Source organism: Penicillium soppii, assembly GCF_028829465.1.
Source record: "Penicillium soppii strain IBT 18220 chromosome Unknown utg000005l, whole genome shotgun sequence".
Classification (NCBI taxonomy): domain Eukaryota; kingdom Fungi; phylum Ascomycota; class Eurotiomycetes; order Eurotiales; family Aspergillaceae; genus Penicillium; species Penicillium soppii.
Window position 1 is genome coordinate 2,219,895 of NW_026643235.1, and position 23,991 is coordinate 2,243,885.

A 23,991-nucleotide genomic window follows, 5' to 3' on the forward strand; every position below is an offset into this window, starting at 1 on the left:
CATACATACATACGTACATAGGTTACTGTTACTGTACAGTCTTTTTCAAAGCGATCCACTGTTCCAACCAGCGCCTCTCCAACTTCTCTGCCTGCTTCCGATCCGAAGTGCCAGAGATATCCACACCGCCACGCTCTTCAACCGCAATGCGCACCTCCGTAGCACTCATAGATGAGATACCACCAGCACGGATCATCCTATCATCAATAGCCAGGTATTCAACATACCGCGTCAGCCTCGGCCGATAAATCAAGCCAGCAAGGAGCGCACTGGCAGTCTTATCATGGCGCTTGACCAACCCAAAAACAGCACAGGCCCGCAAAACAGAGGCAGGGTCGGCACTCGCCGTCCAAGCCAGATCAGCAAACTGCTTTGCCAGAAGACGTAGCTGCTCAGAACTATCCGGCTTAAGCGGCAACCGACCAGACTCAAGCGCAGCAAGTTTCCTCTTCACCGACCCAACACGCTCCTTCTCCACCTGCGACGGCACCCGACACGTAGCGGGCGTAATCGCAGACCCGAAGATCGGAATAATCAACGGCGTGAATTCCCCGCAGACGATCAGAATCATCGTGAAAGGGATCATGCGCCGCACATCGCGCGCTGATCGACGGACGAGCTGGAACTGACCGCGCCCGAGATTGGATTCCTGGCGCTCTTTCTTGGGGTTTTGGTGGGAGATTGTCCGTGGTGGGGACACGGGGAGGTAGATTGGGAGGCCTAGTTGTTTTCGGAGGGGGAGGGAGGCTCGATAGTTCCGGTAGACGTTTTTCAGGCCCGTTTTGTAGAAGGTCACGTATGTGCGGCCGAACTCGACATAGCGCTTTAGTTTGTCGGCGAGACCTGCGGATGTGGGGAGGGGGGGCGGGAGTGATGAGTTCAATGGGGAGTGTGCTGATTGGAGCATTGACGTCGTTTTTGGGGGGGGATTGTGACTGTGGTTGCTGTTGGTTGAGATGGTGGTTGGCGAGACTGGCGGTGCGCTGAGGTGGATAGACAGCGCAAAACAACAGATTGTTGTGATTGACGCGTCAAATGCTGTATTTGAGCTGGAAGGGCTCGCTGGAGCCGAGTTGTGCAGGCCATTGTGAGATGATGAGAAGACAAAGGGCGTGTGTTAACCTTGTGTTATCAACTGTGGACACCTCAGGCTGAGATTCGGACCTCGGGATTTAATATTTTCTACAATAATGTATGGACTATTTTGTTTCTTCTGATACATCAATTACAGAGTAAAGGGTTTCCTCCGTGGTTTGAAGGTTGTTTATACCATCATGGCTGTAATAAATGATCAGGTTAGTAGTGACATTGGTGGACGAGGTATGAGGAATTAGGGCTGTGTTGTTTCTTGTGACAATGTATGATAATCAACTCTCACAAGCCGTTCATCGATATCAAAAAAACAAAGACCAACTGCAGCAGTATTATTGGAGAAAGAGAGTATAAGTAAGACTTTCGAACATGCACGCACTATTGGGCTGTTCCCATACTGGCTTGTTTTCGCTTGCGACAAGCTTCTATCCAGCCAATGCTAGAAATTACAACTAGAATCTGAGGACCTGTGGGATTGACGCCGAAAATAACCGCTTTGAAGGCCCGAAACGGCTGCCTTTCCACCCGTAACTTTGGACGTCCAGCCGCCCCTTGACCACCCACTGCCCTATAACACCACTATTCTGCACCCGTCCAGCACTTTCAGTCATACTCCGGTCCTGATGTTGACGCTGTCGACTTACACACTTGTTCCCCTCGTTTCCACTGGCGATCAAAACGACGCCGAAAATGGCTCCCCTTCAGCTAAATCTAAGTCCACTCCCTATTCGCCCAGTCCATTTGAGCGCCTATAAGATGCTTCGCCTCTCCTCCCTTCCGGTGTCCTTGCACCTCCTACTCTCTTATTCTCGTGGCCTATGCCTTAAGCCTTCAGCCGACCTTAACATTGTTGTTTCCTATAACACAGATTTCTACCTTAGTCTTTATATCTGACCTCCTCTATGGAACCTACGCCTGTACATCCGGCCCTAACTAATGAGCACTAATACTGGACCGATCCTATTCTTTTCGAGGAGACTCGAGCTAGATTAGAACATTTTCGCAGTCATCACTTGCATCTATTCACGTCCATTTTAATTAGCACTATTTGCTTGAAGTCATCGTTCAGGGTTATCACTTATATCCTATTCACATCTATTACAATCAGCACTAGCACTGTTTGCTCAAAGTCATCGTTCCTTAGTTAAGGGTCATTACTCACATCCTATTCATATCCATCCTAGTCAGCGCTATATACTAAGAGTCATCGCTCTTCAGTTAAGAGTCATCGCTTACACCCTATTTATGTCCATCCCCGTCAGCGCTATATACTCAAAGTCATTGCTCTTCAGTCAAGCGTCATCACTTACAGCCTATTCACGTCCATCCTAGTTAGCACTTAAATATTACTTAGAGTGTTCTTAGGATAGAAAATTGCATACCTGTCTTTCAACTAGTTTATTACTAGATGAACTATCCATAGGTCCTGCTACCGCAAGTGCGGAAATGACAAATGCCATAGCAAAAGACAGCACCTTCATATTGACACAATTATACTTTTGTAAGAGATCGCTGGCGTGTTGGTACTAGTCGTCTAAAGGAGTAAGATGATTCAAGTGTAAATATCTGTACATATTCGTGTTGTCCATGATGGCTATCTATAATCAAATGGCTGTCCCACCGCAAGATCTCAAAATTGGAGATGATGAACGATCTACATATTCAACATGCAACATGCACATCCTCTTCACCTCCCTTACATAACATTAGTTTTTTTTCTTTTTTCATAGAAGCAATCTATAGCCATATAGGGGCAGCAAGGTTATTAACTATCATTTCTATTCGATATGATCGATATGCTATAGATTTAAAGAATCAAGGCAAAGTGACGTAATTATTAGAGCAGTGAGAGCAGGTTCTGCACCTGGCCGTCACCCTAGGTCAGGCAAGCATTGTCTAATACAGTCGGTGTGAATCTAGTGATAAGATGAGACCAACCCGTTCAACCTGATCACTGCGCAAACACATGACAAATCCCTAGCACAGAATAAATCTACTGCATCTAGTGCATCGAAAACCCCCATCGGTCGCTTCTTTAGGCACCGTCTCCTATCCTAAACCTCCCCCGTAGCAGTATAGCAAATACAAGTCACAATATGGTTGTTCATATGTATGGTGAGCTTGATTCCGTTGGTTACTTGACGGCAATCATGGCATCTATAATAGCATATAACGAACCAACTCTGGGCTCCAAGTGGGACGGAACCATAGCAAAACAAAGAGAACCTAGAACAGAAAGAATCTCGTGTTGATATGCCACTGCGGCCTAACTAGAAGCTCAATGATAGCATAGCTATTTGCTAGGCTTAAAGTATTCTGTGGCAGTAGTCTGCTGAATCTGGTTAGAACCAATCAGCGTGGTTCCTAGTATGCTCAGGAAAGAATCTATACCAATGACTATGCACACGGTGCGGGCCAAAGACCGGTGTCTTTGCACTCGCCAGAACAGCAAGCTTCGCAGAACTCGACAATTCTGCCTTGCGCTGTAGATAAGGTGAGAATTTTGAGTGCAATTGTTCGTATGGGCTAGGGTTCACATACGAGCGCAATCTTGGGACTCGAGTCGAGTTGCACCAACTAGTAGGGTCGGGATAAGAGCGAACACAAGATGGAAGGTAAGCTTCATGGTGACTTGCTGGTTATAGTAGGGGATGTTGATTTGTGATTTCGAAAGAGATAGGAGGAATTCAGCGATGGAACCTGAAGTGGATAAAGAGAGGGAAACAAGATATTTATATTTGAACACTGGCGCTGAAGTGCAAAAAACCAGATTTGGTCTCGTCCTATCTCCCCCTTGCATGCTTAAGGGGATGACTGTATATCAATTACGGACGCAAGTAGAGCATTGCAGCGGCTACATCCCATGATTCGTATGCTCAGCCAGCCACATTTCAACTCGAAGGATTGTCGCTCGAGTACTTCAATCTTTATTTACTGAGGTAATCCTTGGCACTAGGCGCTTTTCAGTCATTTAATTCTCGTTCTTTGTTGTTCTCTGTCTTCTCACTGTAGGTTGCTTTTTCGACTTGAAGCGCAAGGCTCTTTTCGACTCCTATCTGAAGCCTACCCCCAGATGTCAGCGCAAGTCCAGCCTAGCGCTCGCTGGTCAGGCTTCCAAAGTCAGATTCCAATATGCATGTCCGATCAATGATGGATCTTCGTTTGGTCCCGTTCGTGATCTCGACGCCAGCTCTCGGCCTAAGGCTGCCCACCTCGCTTCAGGCTATGCCCCAGAGCAGGGCAGTCCAAAGACGACACAGGGTACGAAGAATGGATTGACCGAGCCCTCCAGCAGCTTGTGGTAAGGAAGCCTTTCTAATCACCTTCTGAGTCACCCTACCGCCCTACTTCTGAGAATGATCATTGATTCAAGTGGGATCCCAACTCGGGTTGTTTATCCATATCGAAGACCCTCCTTGCATGCACATCATCTTCCTCTATGCATCTTTGATTACCATGTGCTAGGCTTGGTTTTGCTCTGTGGCATCGTCACAAGATTGTTGGCGCTCCGAGCAGACACTGTTTATCCGACGCATGTATTATTGAGTATAGTTTTATCTCGACTTTTACCATCGCAATGATTGAAAAAAAAGGGTTACAGTTAATCAACAAGCTATTCCATGGATTTGGGCAGTATTTAGTCAAATTGCTTTTCGGTCATTACCAAGAGGTTGACCGTTCGTCTATGAGGCTCAAAAACAATTTACAAATATGTACAACATAGTATGACTTGCTTTTTGGCCACCACTATAGTTCAACCTGCACAGCAATCATACTCTCCGACATAAACCCAGTAACGAACAGCCAAGCCAGCTTCTTACTACCATCAGGCTCGACAGGAACCAAAACAGCCGCACTGGCAGTCCGAATTCTTGACCCGTCATCCTCAAACAACAGTTTCTTCTCCCACACACCAGTAACCGGCTGGATCCGAGTGTACCACACCTGCGAAGGATCGGTGGCATTCTCATCCTTGGCGTTGGCAGCCAAGTGAATAGCCTTCGAGATACCTGCAACAACAAAACCACTAGCATCATCTGCTTCGGTGCGGTACGGATCCGCATAATAACTCGGGTTATCAGTGACAGTATCAAAGGGAATACTAGTCTGAAGCTCAATTGAATGATTCGACTGAAGGGTAGAGATGTATAGCTCGCCTCCCACAGCGCTGGAAATGATCATTTCCTTGTCTGTGCGTCCGTGGCTCAAACCGTTATTGTTCCAGAGACCCGTCAGTGCCACGGATGCCTCGACGGTAGCTTCTTTGCTCAGCTCTGCGATCTGCACGTGAATGATACTAGACCACTTTGCCGAGAGCCAGACGTCCTCGACATGCCGCATGATGCCTTCACGGTAGAAGTGATCATTGGTAACGTAAAAGGAGACCGGGCTTTCAGCATAAATGTCATTGGGCGTTTCTACGAGTGGATGATGAATAGAGCGCACATGCTGAACTGTCTGGGACTCCAGAACGTGGTGGAAGAGCTCGACTTGGGAGTGGGCCTTGTGCACGCCTTCTGGCTCGCCGGCTTCAAAGTACGCAGGGTTGGGCAGATGATTGACAGCGAAGATGTAAACTGCATCACCCTGCTCTGGATCTTCGATGACATCAATCCCATGGGTAACGAAGGGTCCTTCGAAGTTGGTGAATGCTAGGCGGCTTGATTTCATAGTCTATTTTTTCGGTCATTTGAGCTCTATAGGCCGTATTTGTGAACAACTCACCTTGGGATCTACGACATGGATGGAGCCGCGGGTCGTCGTCGGCACGAAGTTCCCCAGCGGCGGAAACCAGCTAAAGCGCGTGCTCTTGTGGTCTTCGCACGCGGTGAACAGCAGGTTCGCTGGGCGGTAGTGATGCACATCCTCGCAGTGCATGGTATCCCCAATGGGGATTGGACCTTGGTCATCGCCCAGCACAGTTGGATTGGGAGAGAGAAAAACACCTCCAATTCGCACGATATGGCTAATTGGGCCTGCCAGAAAGGCGACCAGAGCGGCGAACAGGCCGAGGGTGAATGTAGTACCGAGTCCCATGATATCAATGGCTCAATCGAATGGCCGTTATTACTATAACAAGGCAGCAACCGAGAGAAAAGAGAAAAACAAAGAAAAAGAAGAAAAAAGACAAGCCCCGCCATATGTCATTAATAATTGTACCTCGGGTCCTCAGTGGAACCTCAATGTTAAGTAACGATCGTCTCAAGCTACGCGGGGGGAGTGGACGCGGGATGCGTAGTAACCTTCCCGAGGTCGAATAATGGAATTCTAACTCTGTACGGTCACTACATATATACATAGAGACCTATAGTGAACATAAAACAGTAAATGCATTTAGAAGCTATAGCAAGATCTTTTTGCGATTTTTCTGTTTCCGCTGAATGTTGAAAAAAAAAAAGAAAAAGAAAAAGATCAATCTCATTGAGTCTAGCCATCATGAACTAGACTTGGTAAGTCCGAAAAAAAGAAGAGATTAAGTGCAAATTCCCAGTCCCTATCATGTCATGAATTTATATCCTCCTTTCTCAATCCGCAAACTTGGCATCCAGGAACTCCTGGTCACTAGCATCAAGGACGTCATATTCTTCGTCAGTCAAGAAACCAGCGTCGGTTTCGGTCTCTGTCTCGTCCAAAGTGAGGCTTTCGACGTCCTCTAGGACATCACACTCGGAGGAGTTGGATAAGGTTGGTGCCTGGGGAGCAGGGGCCTTGACTTCGTGGGTACTGGAAGCCGGAGACTCCTTCTCCAACTTGGGGAAGATCATAGCGCTACCGGTAACTTCAGAGTTGGCAGTAGATTCGCCCCCCAAAGCAGCCGATACCTCAACATCACACCAAAGACGGTGACCAATAGCCATACCGTTGGGGAGCTTCAGGCGCCAGTAGGAGATAGACGTGCCCTCGCGGTCGGGAGTGCGGAGATTGACTGTGAAGTCAGCACTCTCACCTACCGCCAGTGGAGAAGACAGTTTGTTGCTTTCCATTGCCGAGCGAATGGTCTCAACACTGGAGGGGTGATGGGAATCCACGTTGAACATGGTGTCTCCACCGACAAAGCGCACGTCACAGCCAGCAGGCCATGCCGAAGGCCCAGGGTTGTATAGAGTCCAGGTCTGACGGAACGTGGTGCCTGGGGCCATCTTAGTACCATCGGCGATGGTGTCACGAATGAAGAAGGCCTTGTAGTTGACCACATCAGAACCATCAGCCTCGGAGATCGTCTCATTGACGGATGGTTGTGGCTCGACCTTCTCTACGGGCTTGGGAGCTTCTACCTCGACAGGCTCATGCTTATCAATAATTTGCTCGAAGCACTTGGCAGGAGAAGGAATTTGATCACCCAAAGCAACTGCTTGGTTGGAGCCATCATCTCCCAGTGTGCTCACCGTCACGCTACGAACTGGGGTCTTAAACTTGACCAGTGGGTGAGTACGGTTGTGGTGATCAGTCGGGAGGGCTTCACAGCTCGCGCAGAAATCGGTATCATCGCAGACAGCGCATTTGAAGCGAACACCGTTGATGTAACTCTGGGCAGGCTTGTTCTTGCAAAGAGGACCATCGCAGAAGATGCCATAGTGGATCTCATGCTCACGAGCAGGCTCGCCGATGGTGTCATAAATCTGCACAAAACGATGGCCAGGGTGATGCTCAGAGGCAGTCAATATGCAGTTGGGACAGAAGTCCCAATCAGGACAGGCCAGGCACTTGTGACGAACGCCAACGATACGCTGTATGATATTAGCTTTGGGCTTCCCACCGAGTGGACCAGGACATACCTTGTCACAGCCGTCGCAGACAGCGGCGTGGCGGAACTGCCGGCCAGGCAGGCAGCGAGATGTGATCAGATTCTTCAGGCAGAATTTACGGTCAGATCCAAGGTGGAAGGTGTGGCCAGGGTGGTGACCATGCTTGTTACGGAGGAGACAGCGGAGACAAAGATCATAATCTTCGCAGTCATTGCAGCGTACAAGATTGCTCTCATCTGCCTCTGCTTCTTGTTAGCAATTGTAGTGAAAGATGTATAGGGAGAAAGAAACAAACAAACATACCACGACAGCATCCATTGCACATGGGTTTATCTTCACCCTGGACTGCAGCATCCAAACAAGGTGATGGAGTGGCTGGCTCTGGAACAGATTCTTGAATGGACTCCGGGACGTGAACCACCGGCTTGGTGATCACCTCACGCTTGACGTCGGCGGGAGCCTGGACTGATTGCTCACGAGGAGCAATAATCTCAGTGGTGCTGTTGGTGACAGCACCGTCCTTGACAATTCTCTTGATTAGCCAGTGACCATCGCCATGACAAGTCGCTCCCGCATCGACACATTGTGGACACAAGTCATAGTCCCCGTTCTCACAAATGCTGCAGTGATAGTGCCCATTTGCAATAGAACGACCGCATTTATTGCAGTCGATGCAGAACATGCCGTTGGGGGAGTTGTGAGAGATGACAGGGAATTGATGCTTGTCAGAATCCGTCTCGAAATTGCGGTAGCGAGGCTGGCCGATAGGCAGCTGCGTTTCAGGAAGAGGGATCTGAGGCGAGTTGATGAGGGGGAGAGTTGGGAGAGTCTTGGGAGGAGCAGCAGGGCTCAAGACGGTTTCGAGGTAACTGTGACGAGGCTGGTTGTTGAACTCCATCGTAGGTTCAGAAGGTAATGGTGCAGGAGATGTTTCGAGAGAAGAAACCTTGATTCGAAGCTTAGACTTCGCCTTGGCAGCACGGTAAAGTTGTTTGTAAACTGCAGTATTGTCACAGTCCAAGCGAACATACGAGCCGGCGCTGTCGGAATAGCGTTCGAGGATGACGTTGGCATCCGCCGGAACGCCGAGAAGGGTTCTGAGCTAAGCCAAAACCATCATTTAGTTCAGGAAGATAATGCACAATTGACGATGAAGTAAATGAATCAAGACATATAAATAGGAATTATAGGGAAAGGTTCGATCACACTGATGATCAAAGAAAGATAAGGAATCGGGAGTGTCGGTCCGGTCGGAGCTTAAGTGGAGACTTACCATCTGGGGGAAGACCTGGGCCTTGAGGTCTTTCAAAGGGAGCTTGAAGCGCCTATTACTGTCATTGTACAGAACCTTGACAGTAACCAGGTGCTCTGGTCCCAGGGGGGCAGATGGTGTTGCCATGATCAATATGAAAGCTGAAAAGGTGAATACAGCTAGCTACCTTATCTCAAGGCAGCAGTGTATTTAGGGCTTATGGAAGGAAGCAGTACTGAGGATTACAAAGTGAAGACAAGAGAGATATAGTAAAAGAAAATAAGAATGACTATGAGGATGGAATAGATGGAATAGAAGGAAGAGCAAGGAAAACGAGGGGAGTTGTACAAAGTCGTTCGAGTTGATTGGGAAAAAGCGGAGAGAGAGAGAGAGAGAGAGAAGTGATGGGTCAGCTGCTTGTGAATCAGCTCACTTAAGAAGGCGGTGAAATATTGATTACATAATATGGCGTCAACCCGGGGGAACGCTGAATACATGTACATGCAACGTAGTCAAACTATTAATTGTACTATAAGTTGTACTATTGCCAAGAGTGTTGTGGAATTGCCCTTTTTTTGTGTTGTGAAAACGCCCAAAGGAGGGGTGCAAAAGATCATCAAATGAGAAAACACGACATAAATAGTGAGGTCATGCATGGTGAGATGTACGGGATTTCATTGCCCGATTGGATGAGGGGGAATTTGGACGGGCTAGAACCATGCTAAATTCCAGTTATGTAGGGGAAAAAAGTTGCGGACATGACGGGAATAAAGAACGCTCAAATGCATAGATCTAACAAGGGCCCAAAATGAAGTCATCAAAACACAAAATTAAGATAGGAAAGAAAGGGCATGGCTAAGGAATGTGTGAATGCAAGAAAAAATGTTGTAAAGCCCAGTAGAACAAGTTTAAAGAAAAACTGAGAGGCAAATGAGAGGATAGAGAAACAGATGAGACACGAAAGAAATCAAAGTCTTACTGCGAATAGTACTGAGCCGGCTGTTGGTAGTAGAAGGTGGTACCTGGCGGTGTCATCATTCCACCCATCCCAACTACACCTCCAGGACCTGATCCTGACCCTGGACCTCCATACATATTGTTGGCATCATAGAAATAGACAGTGCCTCCAGATTCATGGGCAACAGTGCCTGGCTGAGATGTCCGGTCGCCAGCTGTGTAGGGCATGGCTTGCTGTCCCGGGAAGTTTGGGACTGACGCTCCAGGTCCCACGGGTCCATTGTAACCAGTGAATTCGGGGCCCGAATTCGGGTAGTACATCCCACCCGGTGGATAGCTCGGAGGGTAATACCCAGGTTGCTGATAGGTATAGGGTTGGAAAGGTGCAGCATGAATAGCCCGCTCCGGGATTTGAGAGAGCGGAGTGGCCGAGGGTTGACTGGGTGGTCCGTGGGCAGTCATTTCATTTTCAAGAGGACCATGGACAGGAACGGGGACAGGGACCTGATGGTGGAATGGCTGTTCTTGTTGGGGCTGAGGAGGATTAAAAGGGAAGGGGAAAGTCACCGGGCTTTCAATATCCGCCACGGAGACAGTCTTTTGAGGACGAGGTTGATGCATTGGAATCGGGGCCGGTCGGCTTTCCCGGTAAGCTGGGTGAGGAAGTGGCATGGCCATCGCAGGACCAAATGGTGGGATCCCGACAGGTGGGCGAGGTGGAGGAGGAAGGCGGACGACGGGCTTCGGCTCAGTGGGTATTGTGGGTCTGGAGTAAACAGACCCCGCAGGTGATGGCCATCCGTCCTGAGAGGGTGGCACGCCAAAAGAAGATCGGCGGCTGACGACACTCGGCGTGTACGAGGAGTTGGGGTAGTAGCTGGGTCGACGACCACTGTACCAGCCACCACCACGCCCCCCTCGGCCCCGAGAGACTTGGTTCGGCCGCAAGGCGCGAGGAATAAATATGAATGAGCGCTCCACCGAAGGGAATATGTATCGTGGAGGCTGACTAGGAAGAGAGATCCGAACCGGTTTGTCACGTCGCAGAGGAGGTCGGTGTTGAGGAAGACGAGTGTGAAGTCTCTTAGGCACAGCAGAGAAATGGATTGGGCTGGCCATGCCGGGCAAGGAAACGACGACAGGAACATTTCCAACCAAGGTTGTGCTAGAGAATGATCGGTTTGGCGGAGAGGACCTTGGTGCGGTGGGAACAGGTAAAACGGGATTAGGCATTGCCGACGGTATAAGGCGCTTTGGTGGAGATCTATCGGCGCCAGCCACGGTATCGTGCAGGTCGTGTGCCCATTGTCCCCCGCTGGCATCGGGTTTAGAAGACCTTGTAGTCATGTTAGCAATAGAATCACCAGCGTTCGAGTCATGGCTGTACCTTCTGGCGTTTCCGTCTACGATAAGACCATATGGGCGAGACTTGCTCTTGCTAGAGCGATTGCCATTTTCCGTCGATCGTTTATCGTGAAGGAAGAAGCTGCCGCGAGTGGGAACAAAAGCCGGGTTTTGTTCTCGCTCCTTGACGTACTTGTCATTCTCGCGGCGCTTTTTGGATGCCAAGTTGTTCTGCTTCGGTTCGGTTGGAGGGGCTGACGGTGTTCTGCCGGTCTGAGAATCCCGTTGTTCTTTGAGTTGGTCAAATTGAATCTCCGCGGCGTCGCCAGCGTCTGAAACCTTCAACCCGTTCAACATTGCCTCTGTGTCCGAAACAGTTGTCTTTAGCCCTGGTTTTGGTGAGACAGAGCTGTTCCTTGTAAACTTTTGCCCTTTGCCGTTGATTTGCTCGCTTTTTGCCATTGTAGAAACCTCGCCCTCGCTTTCTTCGCTGATTTCGCCATCCGCATCCTCGTCCTCTTGGTTGCTACCAACGGAGCCTTCACTCAAAGAATCATCTCCCAGGTCTCCAGCCATTGAACCCTCATCTTCGCCATCTTCCTCACGTCTTTTTCTGCGGCTAGCTCCGATATGACGTCGAGGAGGAGCCATGGTGGAGACACAGGGTATCGCTTTTGAATGGCTGATATATTCTCTGTTGGCGATAGCGGATGCACAGGACCAGTGTATTGACACAGGCAGTCAAGGGGAAAGGAGTGGAATCTGGTGAGGGTGACCGATGTTGAGCAAGGACGATGAAATAGGAAGTACCCCAAACAAAACTATACCGAAATAGAAGGTGGAAAGCAATAGGAAAAAAGGGACACCTTGTACAACAAGGTGCAGAAAAGAATAAAAGAGCAAGGGGGGAAGAAGAAAGGAGATGCAGCTCAAGTATGAGAAGCACAGAGAGATTCAAGTTCCCATGACATATTGCGAGAGAGACGTCAGGCCTGATCGGGTCTAGTCCAAGCGGTGAGGCCAGTTCTGCCAATGGGTCTAGAATGATTTAGTGTTCGATCTACGGACTATAAATATTGACTACACTCGAAGATCTAGATATCAAGGTGATAAATGTTCAAAAGTTTGTACGGTCCATGTACGTTATGTTAATTGATTTTCTGGTGGACTCGCATTACACCTGTTTAATCCATGCAGGTTGAATGTTGTGGTATGCTAAACCGGAAGTATACATGCGTTGTCTTGCGCATCCACCTGTACCACCAAGACTCGATGACCTTCTAATGTTTGAAGAGATTTTCAATAGATTGTTGAAAAAAAAAGGGTTGAAATTTTGTCGGTGACAATTGCTCAGTGAAATTTTGTGTGGCACATAACTTTGAGATAACAAATACACTGATCCACAGGGTATAAAAGGAATAAAAGCAATAAATCAAAAAGATCATACTGGGAGAACTTGCGGATGATATTCCACCATTCAGAAATCACATAACATATTGTTCATTAGCCTAGTCAAATGTAACCTTCTGGCCTTGGGACTCGACAATGCCACCACTGAGCTTCTGCACGGTTTCCTTGGAGTAACGAGACTCGTCAATGTCGGTTCTCTTCTTGTAACGGGGTTTCTCCTTTGATTCGCCTGCTTCGGTGATAGCGGGTCCATCCTTTGGAGCATCCTTTCCAAAGCGCTTTTTGTATCGTGTTGACGCATCTTCAGCAAACTCCATGCGCATACGACGACCCATGAGCTGGTTTACCCAGACCCTTCGCATTTTGGGCTTGAGCTTTTTCGACTTCTTTTCGGAGGCCGAATCAGAATCGCTGTCAGAAGGATCATCGTCCTCGCCATCGTCTTCCTTCACCAACATAAATCCTCTCACCGCTGCTTCAGCGGCGGCAAGCTCTTCAAACTCCACCCAAGCGTATCCCTTGCATTTTCCTGTGTCCTGGAAAGTCGCCATATGCACGTTGGTGACCGTTCCGCATTTGCTGAAATTTTCCTCTAAGTTTTCCTTGGTGACATCAAAGCTCAGGTTGCCGACGAAGAGTCGCTTGGATGGAGGGTGGCCAGATTTCGCAGCGGTGCCAGCGGCATTGTCTTCTCTCTCAGACTTCGAAGGACGACCCTCAAAGCTCTTTGCATCTTTGATGAGTACACGACGGCCGGTCATGAGCTGCTCGCTGAGCCCAATTGCTTCTTGCAGGGACTTCTTGTTGGCGAAGTCGACGTAAGCAAAACCCCTGTTCTGCGGCCTCCCAAATTTCTCCGGGCCACTAGGAAGGTGAATTCGAGTGATTGCAGACTCGGAAATATCGGAGTTTGCTACTAAGAACATGCGCAGATCTTCCTTGGACACTGTGAACGACAGATTTCCAATCCAAATACCGTATTCGGACCGCTTGCCTGTAGCCGCTTGAGTCTCGGCCTCTTGGGTTTCAGGTTTGCTGGACTTGGACTTGGACTTGGACTCGGAGTTTTCATCATCATCGCCATTGCCTCCCTTGTTCTTTTTCGCTTTGCGCAGCGCCTTTTTCGAAACTGGTTCAGGTGCATCGATATCAATTTCAAGCTCAGGACCGTCCTGCAGCTTGCGCTTCTTGTGAGTGACGTCGTCTGTTTCACCCATCGTGCAATATATGTGAAAAAAAATGAAAGAAAAAGAGAATGAAATAATGGACAATAACAAAAAGAGGTTACAAGAACTCAGATCGGCGATAATTTAATTTTTTTACGGCAGGCCGGACCCGCCTCCCACGCAGCCCGTGAGACCGGGTCCATTTCTTGGCATCGCGCAAGGCGACCTCATCCCCCTTCAACCTTCCATCTCTTCATCCCGCCTTTGTCTTTTGCCCTGCAACATGGCGGAACTGCATGGCACCAGGTCTTTTGCTGATAGCGTACCTGATACTTCAGCTTCGGCTCCAGCTCCTGTAAAACAATCGGTCCGATCTTTTAAGTACGAATCCTCACGCGTTCAGAGCCTAAGACGATGCTGACTGACCTCTTTTTTTTTAGAAAGAAGTATGCCAAGCTCAAGGTCAAATTTGAACTGGGGACTCGTGAAAATGAGACTCTGATTCGGGAGGAACTGCGCATCGAAGACCTCTCTAAGCGCATTCAGGAACAAAATGAGTATGGCGCCAGTCACCCCTTGTGCAAAACTTGTTCTGATGATTTTGAATAGCCAACTACTTGAGGTTCTTCTTGAGTTCAATGAAAGCCTACACGTTCCTCCTGAAATGCGTTTCGATCTGAGCATGCCAAAGGACCCTCCCTTGCTACCCACCCCGGACCAAGAAATTGCGCCTTTGATCAACGACGCAACACTAGCGAAGCAAGCATGGGGTGAGGCCAAAGCTGGATTGGCTGCCGGCAGCATTGACACCAATGCATACCGCATGATTGAAGATAGCATCAAACGTAACAAGGCGTTTGCACCATCTCAGCAGTATAGCTCTTTGTTGCAAACCCATCATACTAGTCCAGAGACTGTTGCACAGACCCAAAAAGCCGAGAACGAGAGCGAGCGCAAACTCGGATACTTCACGCCCGAGCATGAAACCGAGTACTATCTCGCATTGGACGCTAAGCTTGGCGATGAGGCAGCCGCTGCGCAGCTTGCACGTATCCCAGATCGTCCCACATTCGCAGAGCGCGAGCGTGATCTTTCAATTCGGAACCCAGCCTCAGTTTACAATTGGCTGCGTCGCAATCAACCTCAGACTCTACAGGATAACGAGATTGCCTCTGAAAAGTCGGCATCTCGCCCTTCCAACCAACGCTCTTCTAAGCGAGCACCGGCTCAGCGCAAGGATGAGGAGATGTATGACGAGGATGATACCCACCCCACTCCTAAAAACAAGCGCAAACGCGAAGAGGACACTGGATATCGACCAAAGGGAGGCAGCAGTCGATCAAAAAAGAAGAAGGAAGAGCCCAATCCAAGTGCAGCCAAAGCAACCAAGAAGCCTTGAGATGTTATATTTTGTTGTACAATGGGATTTTCAATATTTGTATTACTACGGGCGTTGGGTTGGTTTTGACGTTTAGTGGGAGGCTGATGACTAGCACAGCAAATATCTTTGAGACATCGATACTACTTTGAGATCTGTTGGCCTGATAGTTATGTAGTTAGTAAAGTAAAAGTAGCCCCGGGGCCTGTGAACAACCAAGCTACAAGCCGTGGGAAATGCACTTGATAATATACCAACATATAGTGGGTCATCCACGTGATCTGGAATTTTGCTTCTCAGATCTTGTTCCAGTATACCAGCATGAGCTCTCCACCATTATTCCAAAGTCATTTGCGGTCAACCTTAGCCAAAATATCCTACAATGCCAATCACAATTCTACCGCCAGTAGTGGAGGACCTCGCTCCCTACCAATCTGACTCGGATGACTCCATGTCCGTGGACTCCGAGCAAGACGTTGAGATGACCGGTGTTTCTCGACCTCACAAGCGCCCTCGTTTACAAGCAAACTCGAATATCGGTACAGGAATTATCACACCAGGTGAAGTGGTCACAGATGATCCGCAATGGATGAGGTAGGTCATCCTATGGACCGCGCTGTCTGCGCGGGGCTTTCTCTTAATTTTTCCCCCAACCACTAACAGTCTGCAGAGGTCATGGTACCTTTATGAACCCGCTCTCGACATCGATTATTTCGACCGTTGCCGGTACTGTTCAAAAGACAAATAAACTACTCTCCGTGCTGCCGTTGCGGGCGCGCTATACCCCCGAGATTGGAGATTTAGTCGTGGGTCGCATTGTCGAAGTGCAATCACGACGTTGGAAGGTTGATATCGCCGCGCCACTACTCGCTCAGCTCCCGCTTTCCGCAATTAACTTGCCTGGTGGTATTCTGCGTCGACGAACTAGCGCAGATGAGCTGCAGATCCGGACATTCTTCGGCGAGGGCGACTTGGTGATTGCCGAAGTGCAGAGTGTGCACCAGGATGGCTCAGCATCATTACATACCCGGTCTTTGAAGTACGGTAAACTTCGGAACGGCGTGTTCCTTGCTGTGTCAGGCACTGGAGGCACTGGGGCGTCTAGCTCTACTGTGAAGGGCGGTGCTGGGGCTGCGTCTTCCGCCTCGGGCAGTGACCTAGCTGCGGCTGGAGGATCCGGCACTGGTGGTGTGGTCCGAACTCGGCAACAGATATCGGTCGTGAGCACTGCCCACGGCGGTGGCGATGTCCAAATTATTCTTGGGGTGAACGGTTATATCCATATTTCCAAAGTTTCTGATGGGGATGCTGCTGCTTCAGCTACGGAGGATGTCTCTATTACTCGCATGGAAGAGATGGTGTCGAGCTCCATCTATTCTAGCCAAAATGACGACATCCCTCCGCAGACACGCCGGGAGATCGCTCGTTTGGCACAGTGCATTCAGGTTTTGGTACAAAATGGAGTGCGTGTTGATGACGGGACGGTCAGGGCCGCCTATGATGTGAGTCTCCAGGTCGATCTGGAAATTGGTGATGATGAAGATGAAGAAGATGAATGGCGACAGGAAGGCCGTGAGTATCTGGAGGGCGTCAAGGCTCGACGAATCATCGAGTTGGTGTTGCAGCAAAAGCGGCAGTAAATTGTCCAAAGAACAGCTTTGTATTGCTCGTTTGTATGATAATGATACCCCTCAAACAATCATAAAGGGAATAAACAACCCAGCTTCGGGATTTCTTGTAATGCATCTATTGCCAAATTTTCCCAATTGCATAGAGTCCTCTAAAGAGAAAGCTGTACACATCTAGATACTTACATTGGAAGAGTCACTTTGTTTTGCATAGCGATACGACACCAGCTTTATGAACGTTCAATTTTATGTCCAATAGCGAAAGTTTGGATTCCCTTGGATTACTCATCTTGACCGCATGCTCGGTTAGACATGATGAATTGATAGAGCTTCATGATTTGGCTCAAGGGCTCGTCAAGAAAGGACTCAGTATATAGACACATGCTCCGGCAGACCCGCCATGGCACGAGCAGCATTGGCATGGGGATCCGAGAGAATTTGCGGAGGTCGAGCAGTGCTGTTAAGTCTCCATGTCTCGAAATCAACATCCTTGGGGACATCATTGCTCGGCAGATGATCAGGGAAACTAAACATATGCATTGCATATCGCTCTGATCTCAATGGTCGATCAGAAGAGAAACTAAGGAGATCCGCTGTCCAAGCTACCCAATGAATTACTAGCATGCTGTTCTTTGAGCAGGTAACATCTGGTTCTTGCGCCAGCTTGTCCTAGCTTGTCCCAGTTTGTGTGTTCGGTAGGTTTCAAATCACTTCCCTTGGGCATCGCTCTTCTAGAAGAAAAAGAGTGTGGGGAGGGTTTAGTTATACTCAGAATACCACTGACTGATACCTCAACCAATCAGATGATTGCATTTTGTCAAGAACTCACACCTGATTTCCATGGCAGACAGTTTGTATTGTAAGATGGTATGATCCTGTATTATATTCCTGTATTGTATTGTTCAGTAGTTATTGCTTGTCTATAATCTACGAAGTAATGGACTCGAAGACAAAGGACACCATGGAAATAGAAAATACATAGAATACAATAAAACATGCCATCTCCAATTGGTGGAAAGTGCAGAGAGCAATAGAATAGGTAGAACAATAGAAAATGACGTCCGATGCATCGAATTAGTCACGAGAGTTCGAAAGGGATTTGAATCGCTCTTGCTCTTCTTTTCCTTCTCTTCTTTCTCTTTTTTCACAAACTCGAACCTCTTTTTGAGATCATGCCCAGTTATTTACTCCGTTCACCCTCAATATTTGAATATTGTCCAGTTCCTATAGATTAACTGGTCCTTTTTTCCCTCATATTTTCTTATCGGCTTATCGATAGTCAATCCTCCAGAAATTATTTTTCCAACTTTCTTCGTGAAGACTTGGGTTTTCCTTTTTTTTCTTCTTCAAGAAAACAAAGAAAAATTCCATCATACTTCATCATGCCAGACTTGCGTCGCCAAATCTTCGAAAGTGGCAAGACCGTCTCGCGCAAGGCGGCCTCCCGCGAAGCTTCCCGCACTAATTCTCGAACCGGTTCTAAGCAATCCTCTCGAAATGCCAGCAGGGCACCTTCCGACGAAGAGGATTCAGGTTTCCTTTCCGATGAGACATCTATGAGGTAAATAGTGCTATCATTCTCCTCTCCCTTAACTCGCAAATTCTTTTTTTTCTTCTCTCCCTTCTGTGCACATTCCAAAACATTCCAAGACTATAATTCACACGACCCCACACACATGGCGGGATGATGTCACCAATGATGTCGGGAATTTTACAAAAACAAAAAAACGGCTAACCAAATCGGTATACAGCATCGGCTCATTCGACGATGAGAACCCAGAAACTGAGAATCCCGACTGGGAGCAGGAGCTCGGTGATCGCATTCAAGAAATTCTCGACCGCAAGCGCAGCAGTGTCCAAGGCCGCGAGGAGGCTCTGCGAGCATTCTGCCGTCTGACCAAATATCACTACGCCGTAGAAGAATTGAACGGCACGGTGGAAGCTTTGCTGGCTGCATTTGCCAGAAGTGTTCGTACTGAAGTCAGCGACCTCGAGGCGACCCTTGCACTCCGTGCGATCGAGTTGCTCGCCATTTCAGCTTTCGACAACACCATTTACGAAAATGCTGAGCCTCTGCTCACCCGGACCGTCCGTGACTCCACCTCCCCTGCCATCAAGGCAGCCGCTATCCAATGTCTCGGAGCATGCACTGTTTTCGGAGGTGCCGGCACAGATGGCATGCTTGAACAGATGACTTTCTTTCTCGACATCATCGCCTCTGATGGTCAGTCCGTCGAGGCCAAGGACGACCCCGTCGTCGTAACCGCTGCAATTCAGCAGTGGGGATTCCTCGCCACCGAGATCGACGATTTCGAAGAAGAAAGTGAGGAGGCCGTTCAAATCTTCATGGACCAACTCGACAGCTCCGACTCCAATGTGCAGATCTCCTCGGGTGAGAACATCGCCCTCCTCTACGAGAAAAGTTACACCCCCGAGGAAGATGACGAAGACGAAGATGAAGAAAGCGGTGACTCGGATGAAAGCGACAAGCATGATAACGACCCAACGACCGGGCCCAAGCTCGTCAAGCGATACAATGCCTACCACAACACCCCCGAGCTGGAAGCCCAGCTCCACAACTTGGCAACCATCCATACCAAGCAGATCAGCAAGCGCGACAAGAAGTCCCTGCACAGCAACTTCGCCTCGATCCTCACTACGGTCGAGAACCCCCGCCGTGGCCCTCGCTACAACACTGCCATCGACCAAAACACCAACCGCCACTACGGCAGCACTTTGACCGTCAAGATCGGCCGGCATGGCGTGATGTCCATTGATCGATGGTGGAAGTGGGTGCGTCTGACTGCTCTGCGCCGTGTCTTGCAAGGTGGCTTTGCCGAGCACTACTTCCAGGGCAATCGTTCCGTTCTCGACAGCCTTCCTGTTATGATGCGCATGACTGACCAGAGCTCTGGCACCGTGGATCGCCAGAGTGCTCGCAAGGCGGCTAAGATGCGTAACTCGCGTCGCTGGACTGCTCATCAATCTGATGATGATGATGACGAGTAGTTGGTTTTTTGGATCATACTGATTCAGGTTTCAACTCTTTGGGTTTTCAGTAAATATCATGGGATACGACAACCGGGCAGGGTTTTTGTGCCAGATTTATCAGTCAAGAACAGTTTTCTGTTATTGTTGGTTTTGTTTATTTATTCATATGTTTCTCTCTGTTTGTTATGGCTGATGCCTTCTTTCGTTTCTGTTGTCTTTTGTTTTTTGATGAATTTCAGACACCTGCAGTCATCGTTTAATGATTGTTATTATGATTTTGCCTGGTCTGTTCTATCCAATTGACCCGACTGATGATTCGATGCTTGACTTTCTACTTGTTCATACTCAAAATGATACACAACTCACGTTCAACAAAATTCTCGGCTCCTCGTGGCGGACCACTTTCTTTTCACATAGCCTCTAAACAGTCAGTACAATCTATCACCTGCTGGTTGGTGCGATACAATCATAGGAAGGTCTATTCGTACATAAGAGGTTTACAAAAGCCACCAAATCTAGCCACCGTAGAGGAGTCAAGAGACCAAAATGTATTTATTCATCTCTATATGGAGTGAAGAAGGTCCTGCCCAAAACACCTCGCCCACAGAGCGAAGCTTTCACCACTTATCATGTCGAAAGGACCATGATCCAATCTAAGTCTCAAAAACAGGAACAACACCAGACCAGCTACCTCTGGCTCTCTCCTCCCAATACCCATCCTTCCCACCCTTCAACCGCCAAGCAGTTTCTCCATCCGACTCATCCCCAACCCGCGTAAACCAGCGCGGAGCCCAAGTCTCACCCGCCTCTTCCATCTCACGCCTACGCGCCCGCTGTCCCTCCTCAAGCTGCACCTTGACCTCTTCTGCGCGGTCAAGGTCGCCATCTTCCAGCGCGCGCTGGTCAGGACGCAGTCGCGAGTCCGTAGCAGGCAGATGGTTCTCTTCGATCGAGGTGATTTCATTAAGAGCCGCCGCGAAAGCCGTCAAGCCATAGTGTTTTGGTGCAGAGGGGACGAGAGGCCCGGCTGTCCAGATAGTGTTGCCTGTTGGGTTGCCGTCGCGAGTAAGCGTCAATGAAGAGGGCCAGGTACCTGATAGACCGAGGGGAAGGGGTTTGTTGTTTGCGTCGACGGCGCGGGTAGACACTTCCTCGCTGCGACCGGAGAACATGCCACCGGCTTTGAAGGTGGATATTGAGCGGTGGCCGGTGGACTCGTTCGTGACTGCTAGTTCACCGACTGGCTCGACGTATTTCTCGCCTGCGATGATGTTGCGTAGGAATGATGTTGCAGGTGTCCAGCTGAAGCGGTCGCCGGTTGCGTGTAGAGTGATGCGGACGCGACCTTCGGTGGTGATCTCGGCGGATTTACCCCAAAATTTCTGGCTGGGGAGGGGGACTGTGAGAGAGACCATTCTTTGCTGTCGGCTTGGTAGGCGAGTTGGACGGGGCGATGGGACACTTTCTCGGCAATGAAACGGAAGCCGCGGTCTTCTCGAACTAGCTCGTATGTTTCGCCGAGCATTGGGTTGAAGGGTTTGCGGATTGAACGCTCACGAACGCGGTTAGCCGAGAGGGAAGACACGGCGAATGCAGTTACGAGCATCAGTCGCTCAATAGGGTCCGAGGACTGACTGGCTTGATCGAGAAGGTTTGAGTATTCCAGAATTTCCGCGGCACGCTGTAGCAGAGACATTGGCTCATTTGCGGAAACGGGCATGGAGATCGTAGACAAGTCCTTGCCAACGTTCTTGCGCAGGAAGCCAATTAAGCTTGGGGGTAGTACCGTTGGAGCAGGAATGTTCGTGCGACGTTTTATAGGGTCCAAAGGCAGCGGAATCAGTGATTTTGGTTTAACGGGGAATAATCCTGATGCGCTGCCGCTTTCTTGTCGAGTTGCTGTTGCGTCCGATACACTGTCGCTGTCAGATGGAGCATCATCCTCGACTTCCTCAGTGGTAGAGCCGGGATGGTCTTCTTCAAAGCGCTCATCATCGCTATCCTGGATGGTGAGGAGGGGAGACCTGTCCCCACCGCCATCCGTTGCGTCAAAGAATTCTTGTGACATGTCCGACTCCATGCTCCGCCTGGGAACCATAGAAGGCTTGACCGGGTGTCGTCGCTCCCCGCTCTCGGCAATCAACGCGGCGAACTCGGATATAGTAGTGTCAAGATCGCGCAGCACCGCCATCAAATGGTCATGGATCCCATCCATACTGTCGGTGTGGCTGGTGATACTGGCGGGCCTTCCCTTGCCATCCGTAGCAGGTACCGCAAGCTGCGACGAACTTGAGTTCGAGGTCACCCCCGGCGGGCGCTTGTTACTAGCATGTGACTGACCACTCGTCTTGCGCTTCCAAAATGGCCGCTTGGACTCCTCGCTAGGAGCAGCAGCCTCAGCGGCCCCGGGTTGGGGGCTTGGTTGGGGACTAGGAGACCGACCGCGCGAGCGAGGCCGGTCAACGGTGGCAGTGGGGAGCGGAGAAGCGAGGTACTTGGGGTCTGTATCTTTGGCAAGCCGACGGATCGCATCTCGCGACCCAGACACCTGGCTGACAAGACTCTGGATACGCACCCACTCACTCTCCTCCGCTGGTGAAGGCTGCGACGGCCCATAAAGCCGCAACTCTGGGGGAGCAGCTAGTCCGGAACTGTTGTTCTTGGAGCTGTCCTTGGAAGAAGCTCTCTCCAAAGCCTGCTTCCAGGCCCCAAAGTCATGCTCGTTACTGGCACGCAGGTGCCAGATCTCGGTGCCAGAGTCAATTGAAATCTCCCGAGACTTTTCGTTTGTTGCGACAGCCGCTAGCGAGAGCGGGATCGCGCCTCGGAGTGCGGCCGAGTTACGGTCGTGATAGTATGACAGTGTGCATGAGGTGAAATCCAGCGAAAAATATCGACGCGCCCAGCCTTGATGGCGCTTTCGGCGCCGCTTTTGCAATAGTCCCGTGTGGACACTTTGGTTCGACGTATCGATCTGCGAGTTGAGTGTTGCCCGACTGTTACCTCTTCCGCGGGGCTTGGACTGCGGTAAGGAATCAGTCGATGCCCCTGTTTGAGAACGTCCAGTGGGAATCGACGCTGAACTATGAGGCTGCAAGCCGGTCGGATATGTGAGGAGGACAAGTGTCAAGGTCTTGGAGATTTGTTTAGAGAAGGTGTTGTCGAAAACAAGTGCGTAATTACCACCTTCACTGTGCGGTACATCGTAGGTGCCTTGGGTAATCTTGTCTGCCTCGCACTTCCCAGTCCATTTGATCGTTTTCAGGCCAATTCCTGTCAACTTGTCGATTATGGCGGACTGTTGTTGTCGCGCGCCGGCAGTCGATGCGGTTGCGGGGAGGTTCTCGGTCGAATCGGTACTTTGGGAATCGGAGGGAGGGATATGGGAGCTCAAAGAAGAGGACTGGCCAGGATGTTTGAAAATACCAAAGTTGACAGACTTCTTGTGCGGTTGAATGCTCCAAGAGATGGTATGGTTGGCGTTGACATGAATCCAACGTACGAAGTAAGACTAAAACACGTCACATATCAGTAAAGGAGACACAACCTGTAGATAATAGACAAGTTATCGTACCTTGCTGTGAATCTCCAGCTCCTCCATGGCTGCCATGGTTGGTGCAGTTGAGGGGTATGTAAGAGCCTCAGTCTGATTGTTGTACACTGTACAGTTTCCCGTCAGGTCCGGTGCGGCTGAACGTGGCAATGCCGAGATGCGCCACAGATTAAGATATTCACGTTCAAGATCGGAGGTTAAATTTGTATATATATACACACAAATGTATATCTAGGTGTACAATACTTAAGCAAGAAACTGATATTGAGATGATATAATGAGGGGCCAAGAAATCCAACAAAAAAACAGGTTGAAACCGAGGCCAGGCATGTACTCACATGTTGATCAAAATAACTCGTATTCGTGTCCTTTTTCACACTGTCAGCCTTATGGATATGATGTCTACTCCGTATACCGAGGTCATATAGATCGCAATTGGAAATATTATTTTGGTTACATGTCAAAACTCAAGGT

At 49.3% G+C, this 23,991-nt stretch overlaps 10 protein-coding genes across 10 annotated transcripts; 4 read left to right on the forward strand and 6 right to left on the reverse strand.

Annotated features, from left to right (window-relative positions):
- Positions 1 to 28: 28 nt before the first annotated feature.
- On the reverse strand, positions 29 to 907 carry N7529_006273 (uncharacterized protein; the record flags this gene model as incomplete). Its single annotated transcript, XM_057241800.1, has 1 exon — positions 29 to 907. One exon carries the CDS (start codon positions 905 to 907, stop codon positions 29 to 31), a length of 879 nt encoding a protein of 292 aa, XP_057097159.1.
- Positions 908 to 3,955: 3,048 nt separating this feature from the next.
- N7529_006274 (uncharacterized protein) lies at positions 3,956 to 4,397 on the forward strand (the record flags this gene model as incomplete). The annotated part of the gene is made up of 2 exons (XM_057241801.1): positions 3,956 to 3,962; positions 4,105 to 4,397. 2 exons carry the CDS (start codon positions 3,956 to 3,958, stop codon positions 4,395 to 4,397), a joined length of 300 nt encoding a protein of 99 aa, XP_057097160.1.
- Positions 4,398 to 4,839: 442 nt separating this feature from the next.
- Positions 4,840 to 6,129, reverse strand: N7529_006275 (serum paraoxonase/arylesterase family protein; the record flags this gene model as incomplete). The annotated part of the gene is made up of 2 exons (XM_057241802.1): positions 4,840 to 5,766; positions 5,818 to 6,129. 2 exons carry the CDS (start codon positions 6,127 to 6,129, stop codon positions 4,840 to 4,842), a joined length of 1,239 nt encoding a protein of 412 aa, XP_057097161.1.
- A 488-nt stretch (positions 6,130 to 6,617) lies between these two features.
- N7529_006276 (ZZ type zinc finger domain protein) lies at positions 6,618 to 9,237 on the reverse strand (the record flags this gene model as incomplete). Its single annotated transcript, XM_057241803.1, has 4 exons — positions 6,618 to 7,820; positions 7,869 to 8,080; positions 8,142 to 8,940; positions 9,112 to 9,237. 4 exons carry the CDS (start codon positions 9,235 to 9,237, stop codon positions 6,618 to 6,620), a joined length of 2,340 nt encoding a protein of 779 aa, XP_057097162.1.
- An 828-nt stretch (positions 9,238 to 10,065) lies between these two features.
- Positions 10,066 to 12,042, reverse strand: N7529_006277 (uncharacterized protein; the record flags this gene model as incomplete). Its single annotated transcript, XM_057241804.1, has 1 exon — positions 10,066 to 12,042. One exon carries the CDS (start codon positions 12,040 to 12,042, stop codon positions 10,066 to 10,068), a length of 1,977 nt encoding a protein of 658 aa, XP_057097163.1.
- Positions 12,043 to 12,899: 857 nt separating this feature from the next.
- On the reverse strand, positions 12,900 to 14,018 carry N7529_006278 (putative RNA binding protein Rnp24; the record flags this gene model as incomplete). The annotated part of the gene is made up of 1 exon (XM_057241805.1): positions 12,900 to 14,018. One exon carries the CDS (start codon positions 14,016 to 14,018, stop codon positions 12,900 to 12,902), a length of 1,119 nt encoding a protein of 372 aa, XP_057097164.1.
- Positions 14,019 to 14,250: 232 nt separating this feature from the next.
- N7529_006279 (uncharacterized protein) lies at positions 14,251 to 15,366 on the forward strand (the record flags this gene model as incomplete). Its single annotated transcript, XM_057241806.1, has 3 exons — positions 14,251 to 14,348; positions 14,408 to 14,524; positions 14,577 to 15,366. 3 exons carry the CDS (start codon positions 14,251 to 14,253, stop codon positions 15,364 to 15,366), a joined length of 1,005 nt encoding a protein of 334 aa, XP_057097165.1.
- A 361-nt stretch (positions 15,367 to 15,727) lies between these two features.
- On the forward strand, positions 15,728 to 16,985 carry N7529_006280 (exosome non-catalytic core subunit RRP4; the record flags this gene model as incomplete). The annotated part of the gene is made up of 2 exons (XM_057241807.1): positions 15,728 to 15,939; positions 16,016 to 16,985. The coding sequence occupies 2 exons, from the start codon at positions 15,728 to 15,730 to the stop codon at positions 16,983 to 16,985; spliced, it is 1,182 nt and encodes a 393-aa protein (XP_057097166.1).
- A 1,370-nt stretch (positions 16,986 to 18,355) lies between these two features.
- N7529_006281 (IFRD domain-containing protein) lies at positions 18,356 to 19,982 on the forward strand (the record flags this gene model as incomplete). The annotated part of the gene is made up of 2 exons (XM_057241808.1): positions 18,356 to 18,534; positions 18,725 to 19,982. 2 exons carry the CDS (start codon positions 18,356 to 18,358, stop codon positions 19,980 to 19,982), a joined length of 1,437 nt encoding a protein of 478 aa, XP_057097167.1.
- A 635-nt stretch (positions 19,983 to 20,617) lies between these two features.
- Positions 20,618 to 23,574, reverse strand: N7529_006282 (oxysterol-binding protein related protein OSH3; the record flags this gene model as incomplete). The annotated part of the gene is given in 3 exon segments (XM_057241809.1): positions 20,618 to 21,322; positions 21,337 to 23,475; positions 23,539 to 23,574. 3 exon segments carry the CDS (start codon positions 23,572 to 23,574, stop codon positions 20,618 to 20,620), a joined length of 2,880 nt encoding a protein of 959 aa, XP_057097168.1.
- Between the last annotated feature and the right edge of the window lie 417 nt (positions 23,575 to 23,991).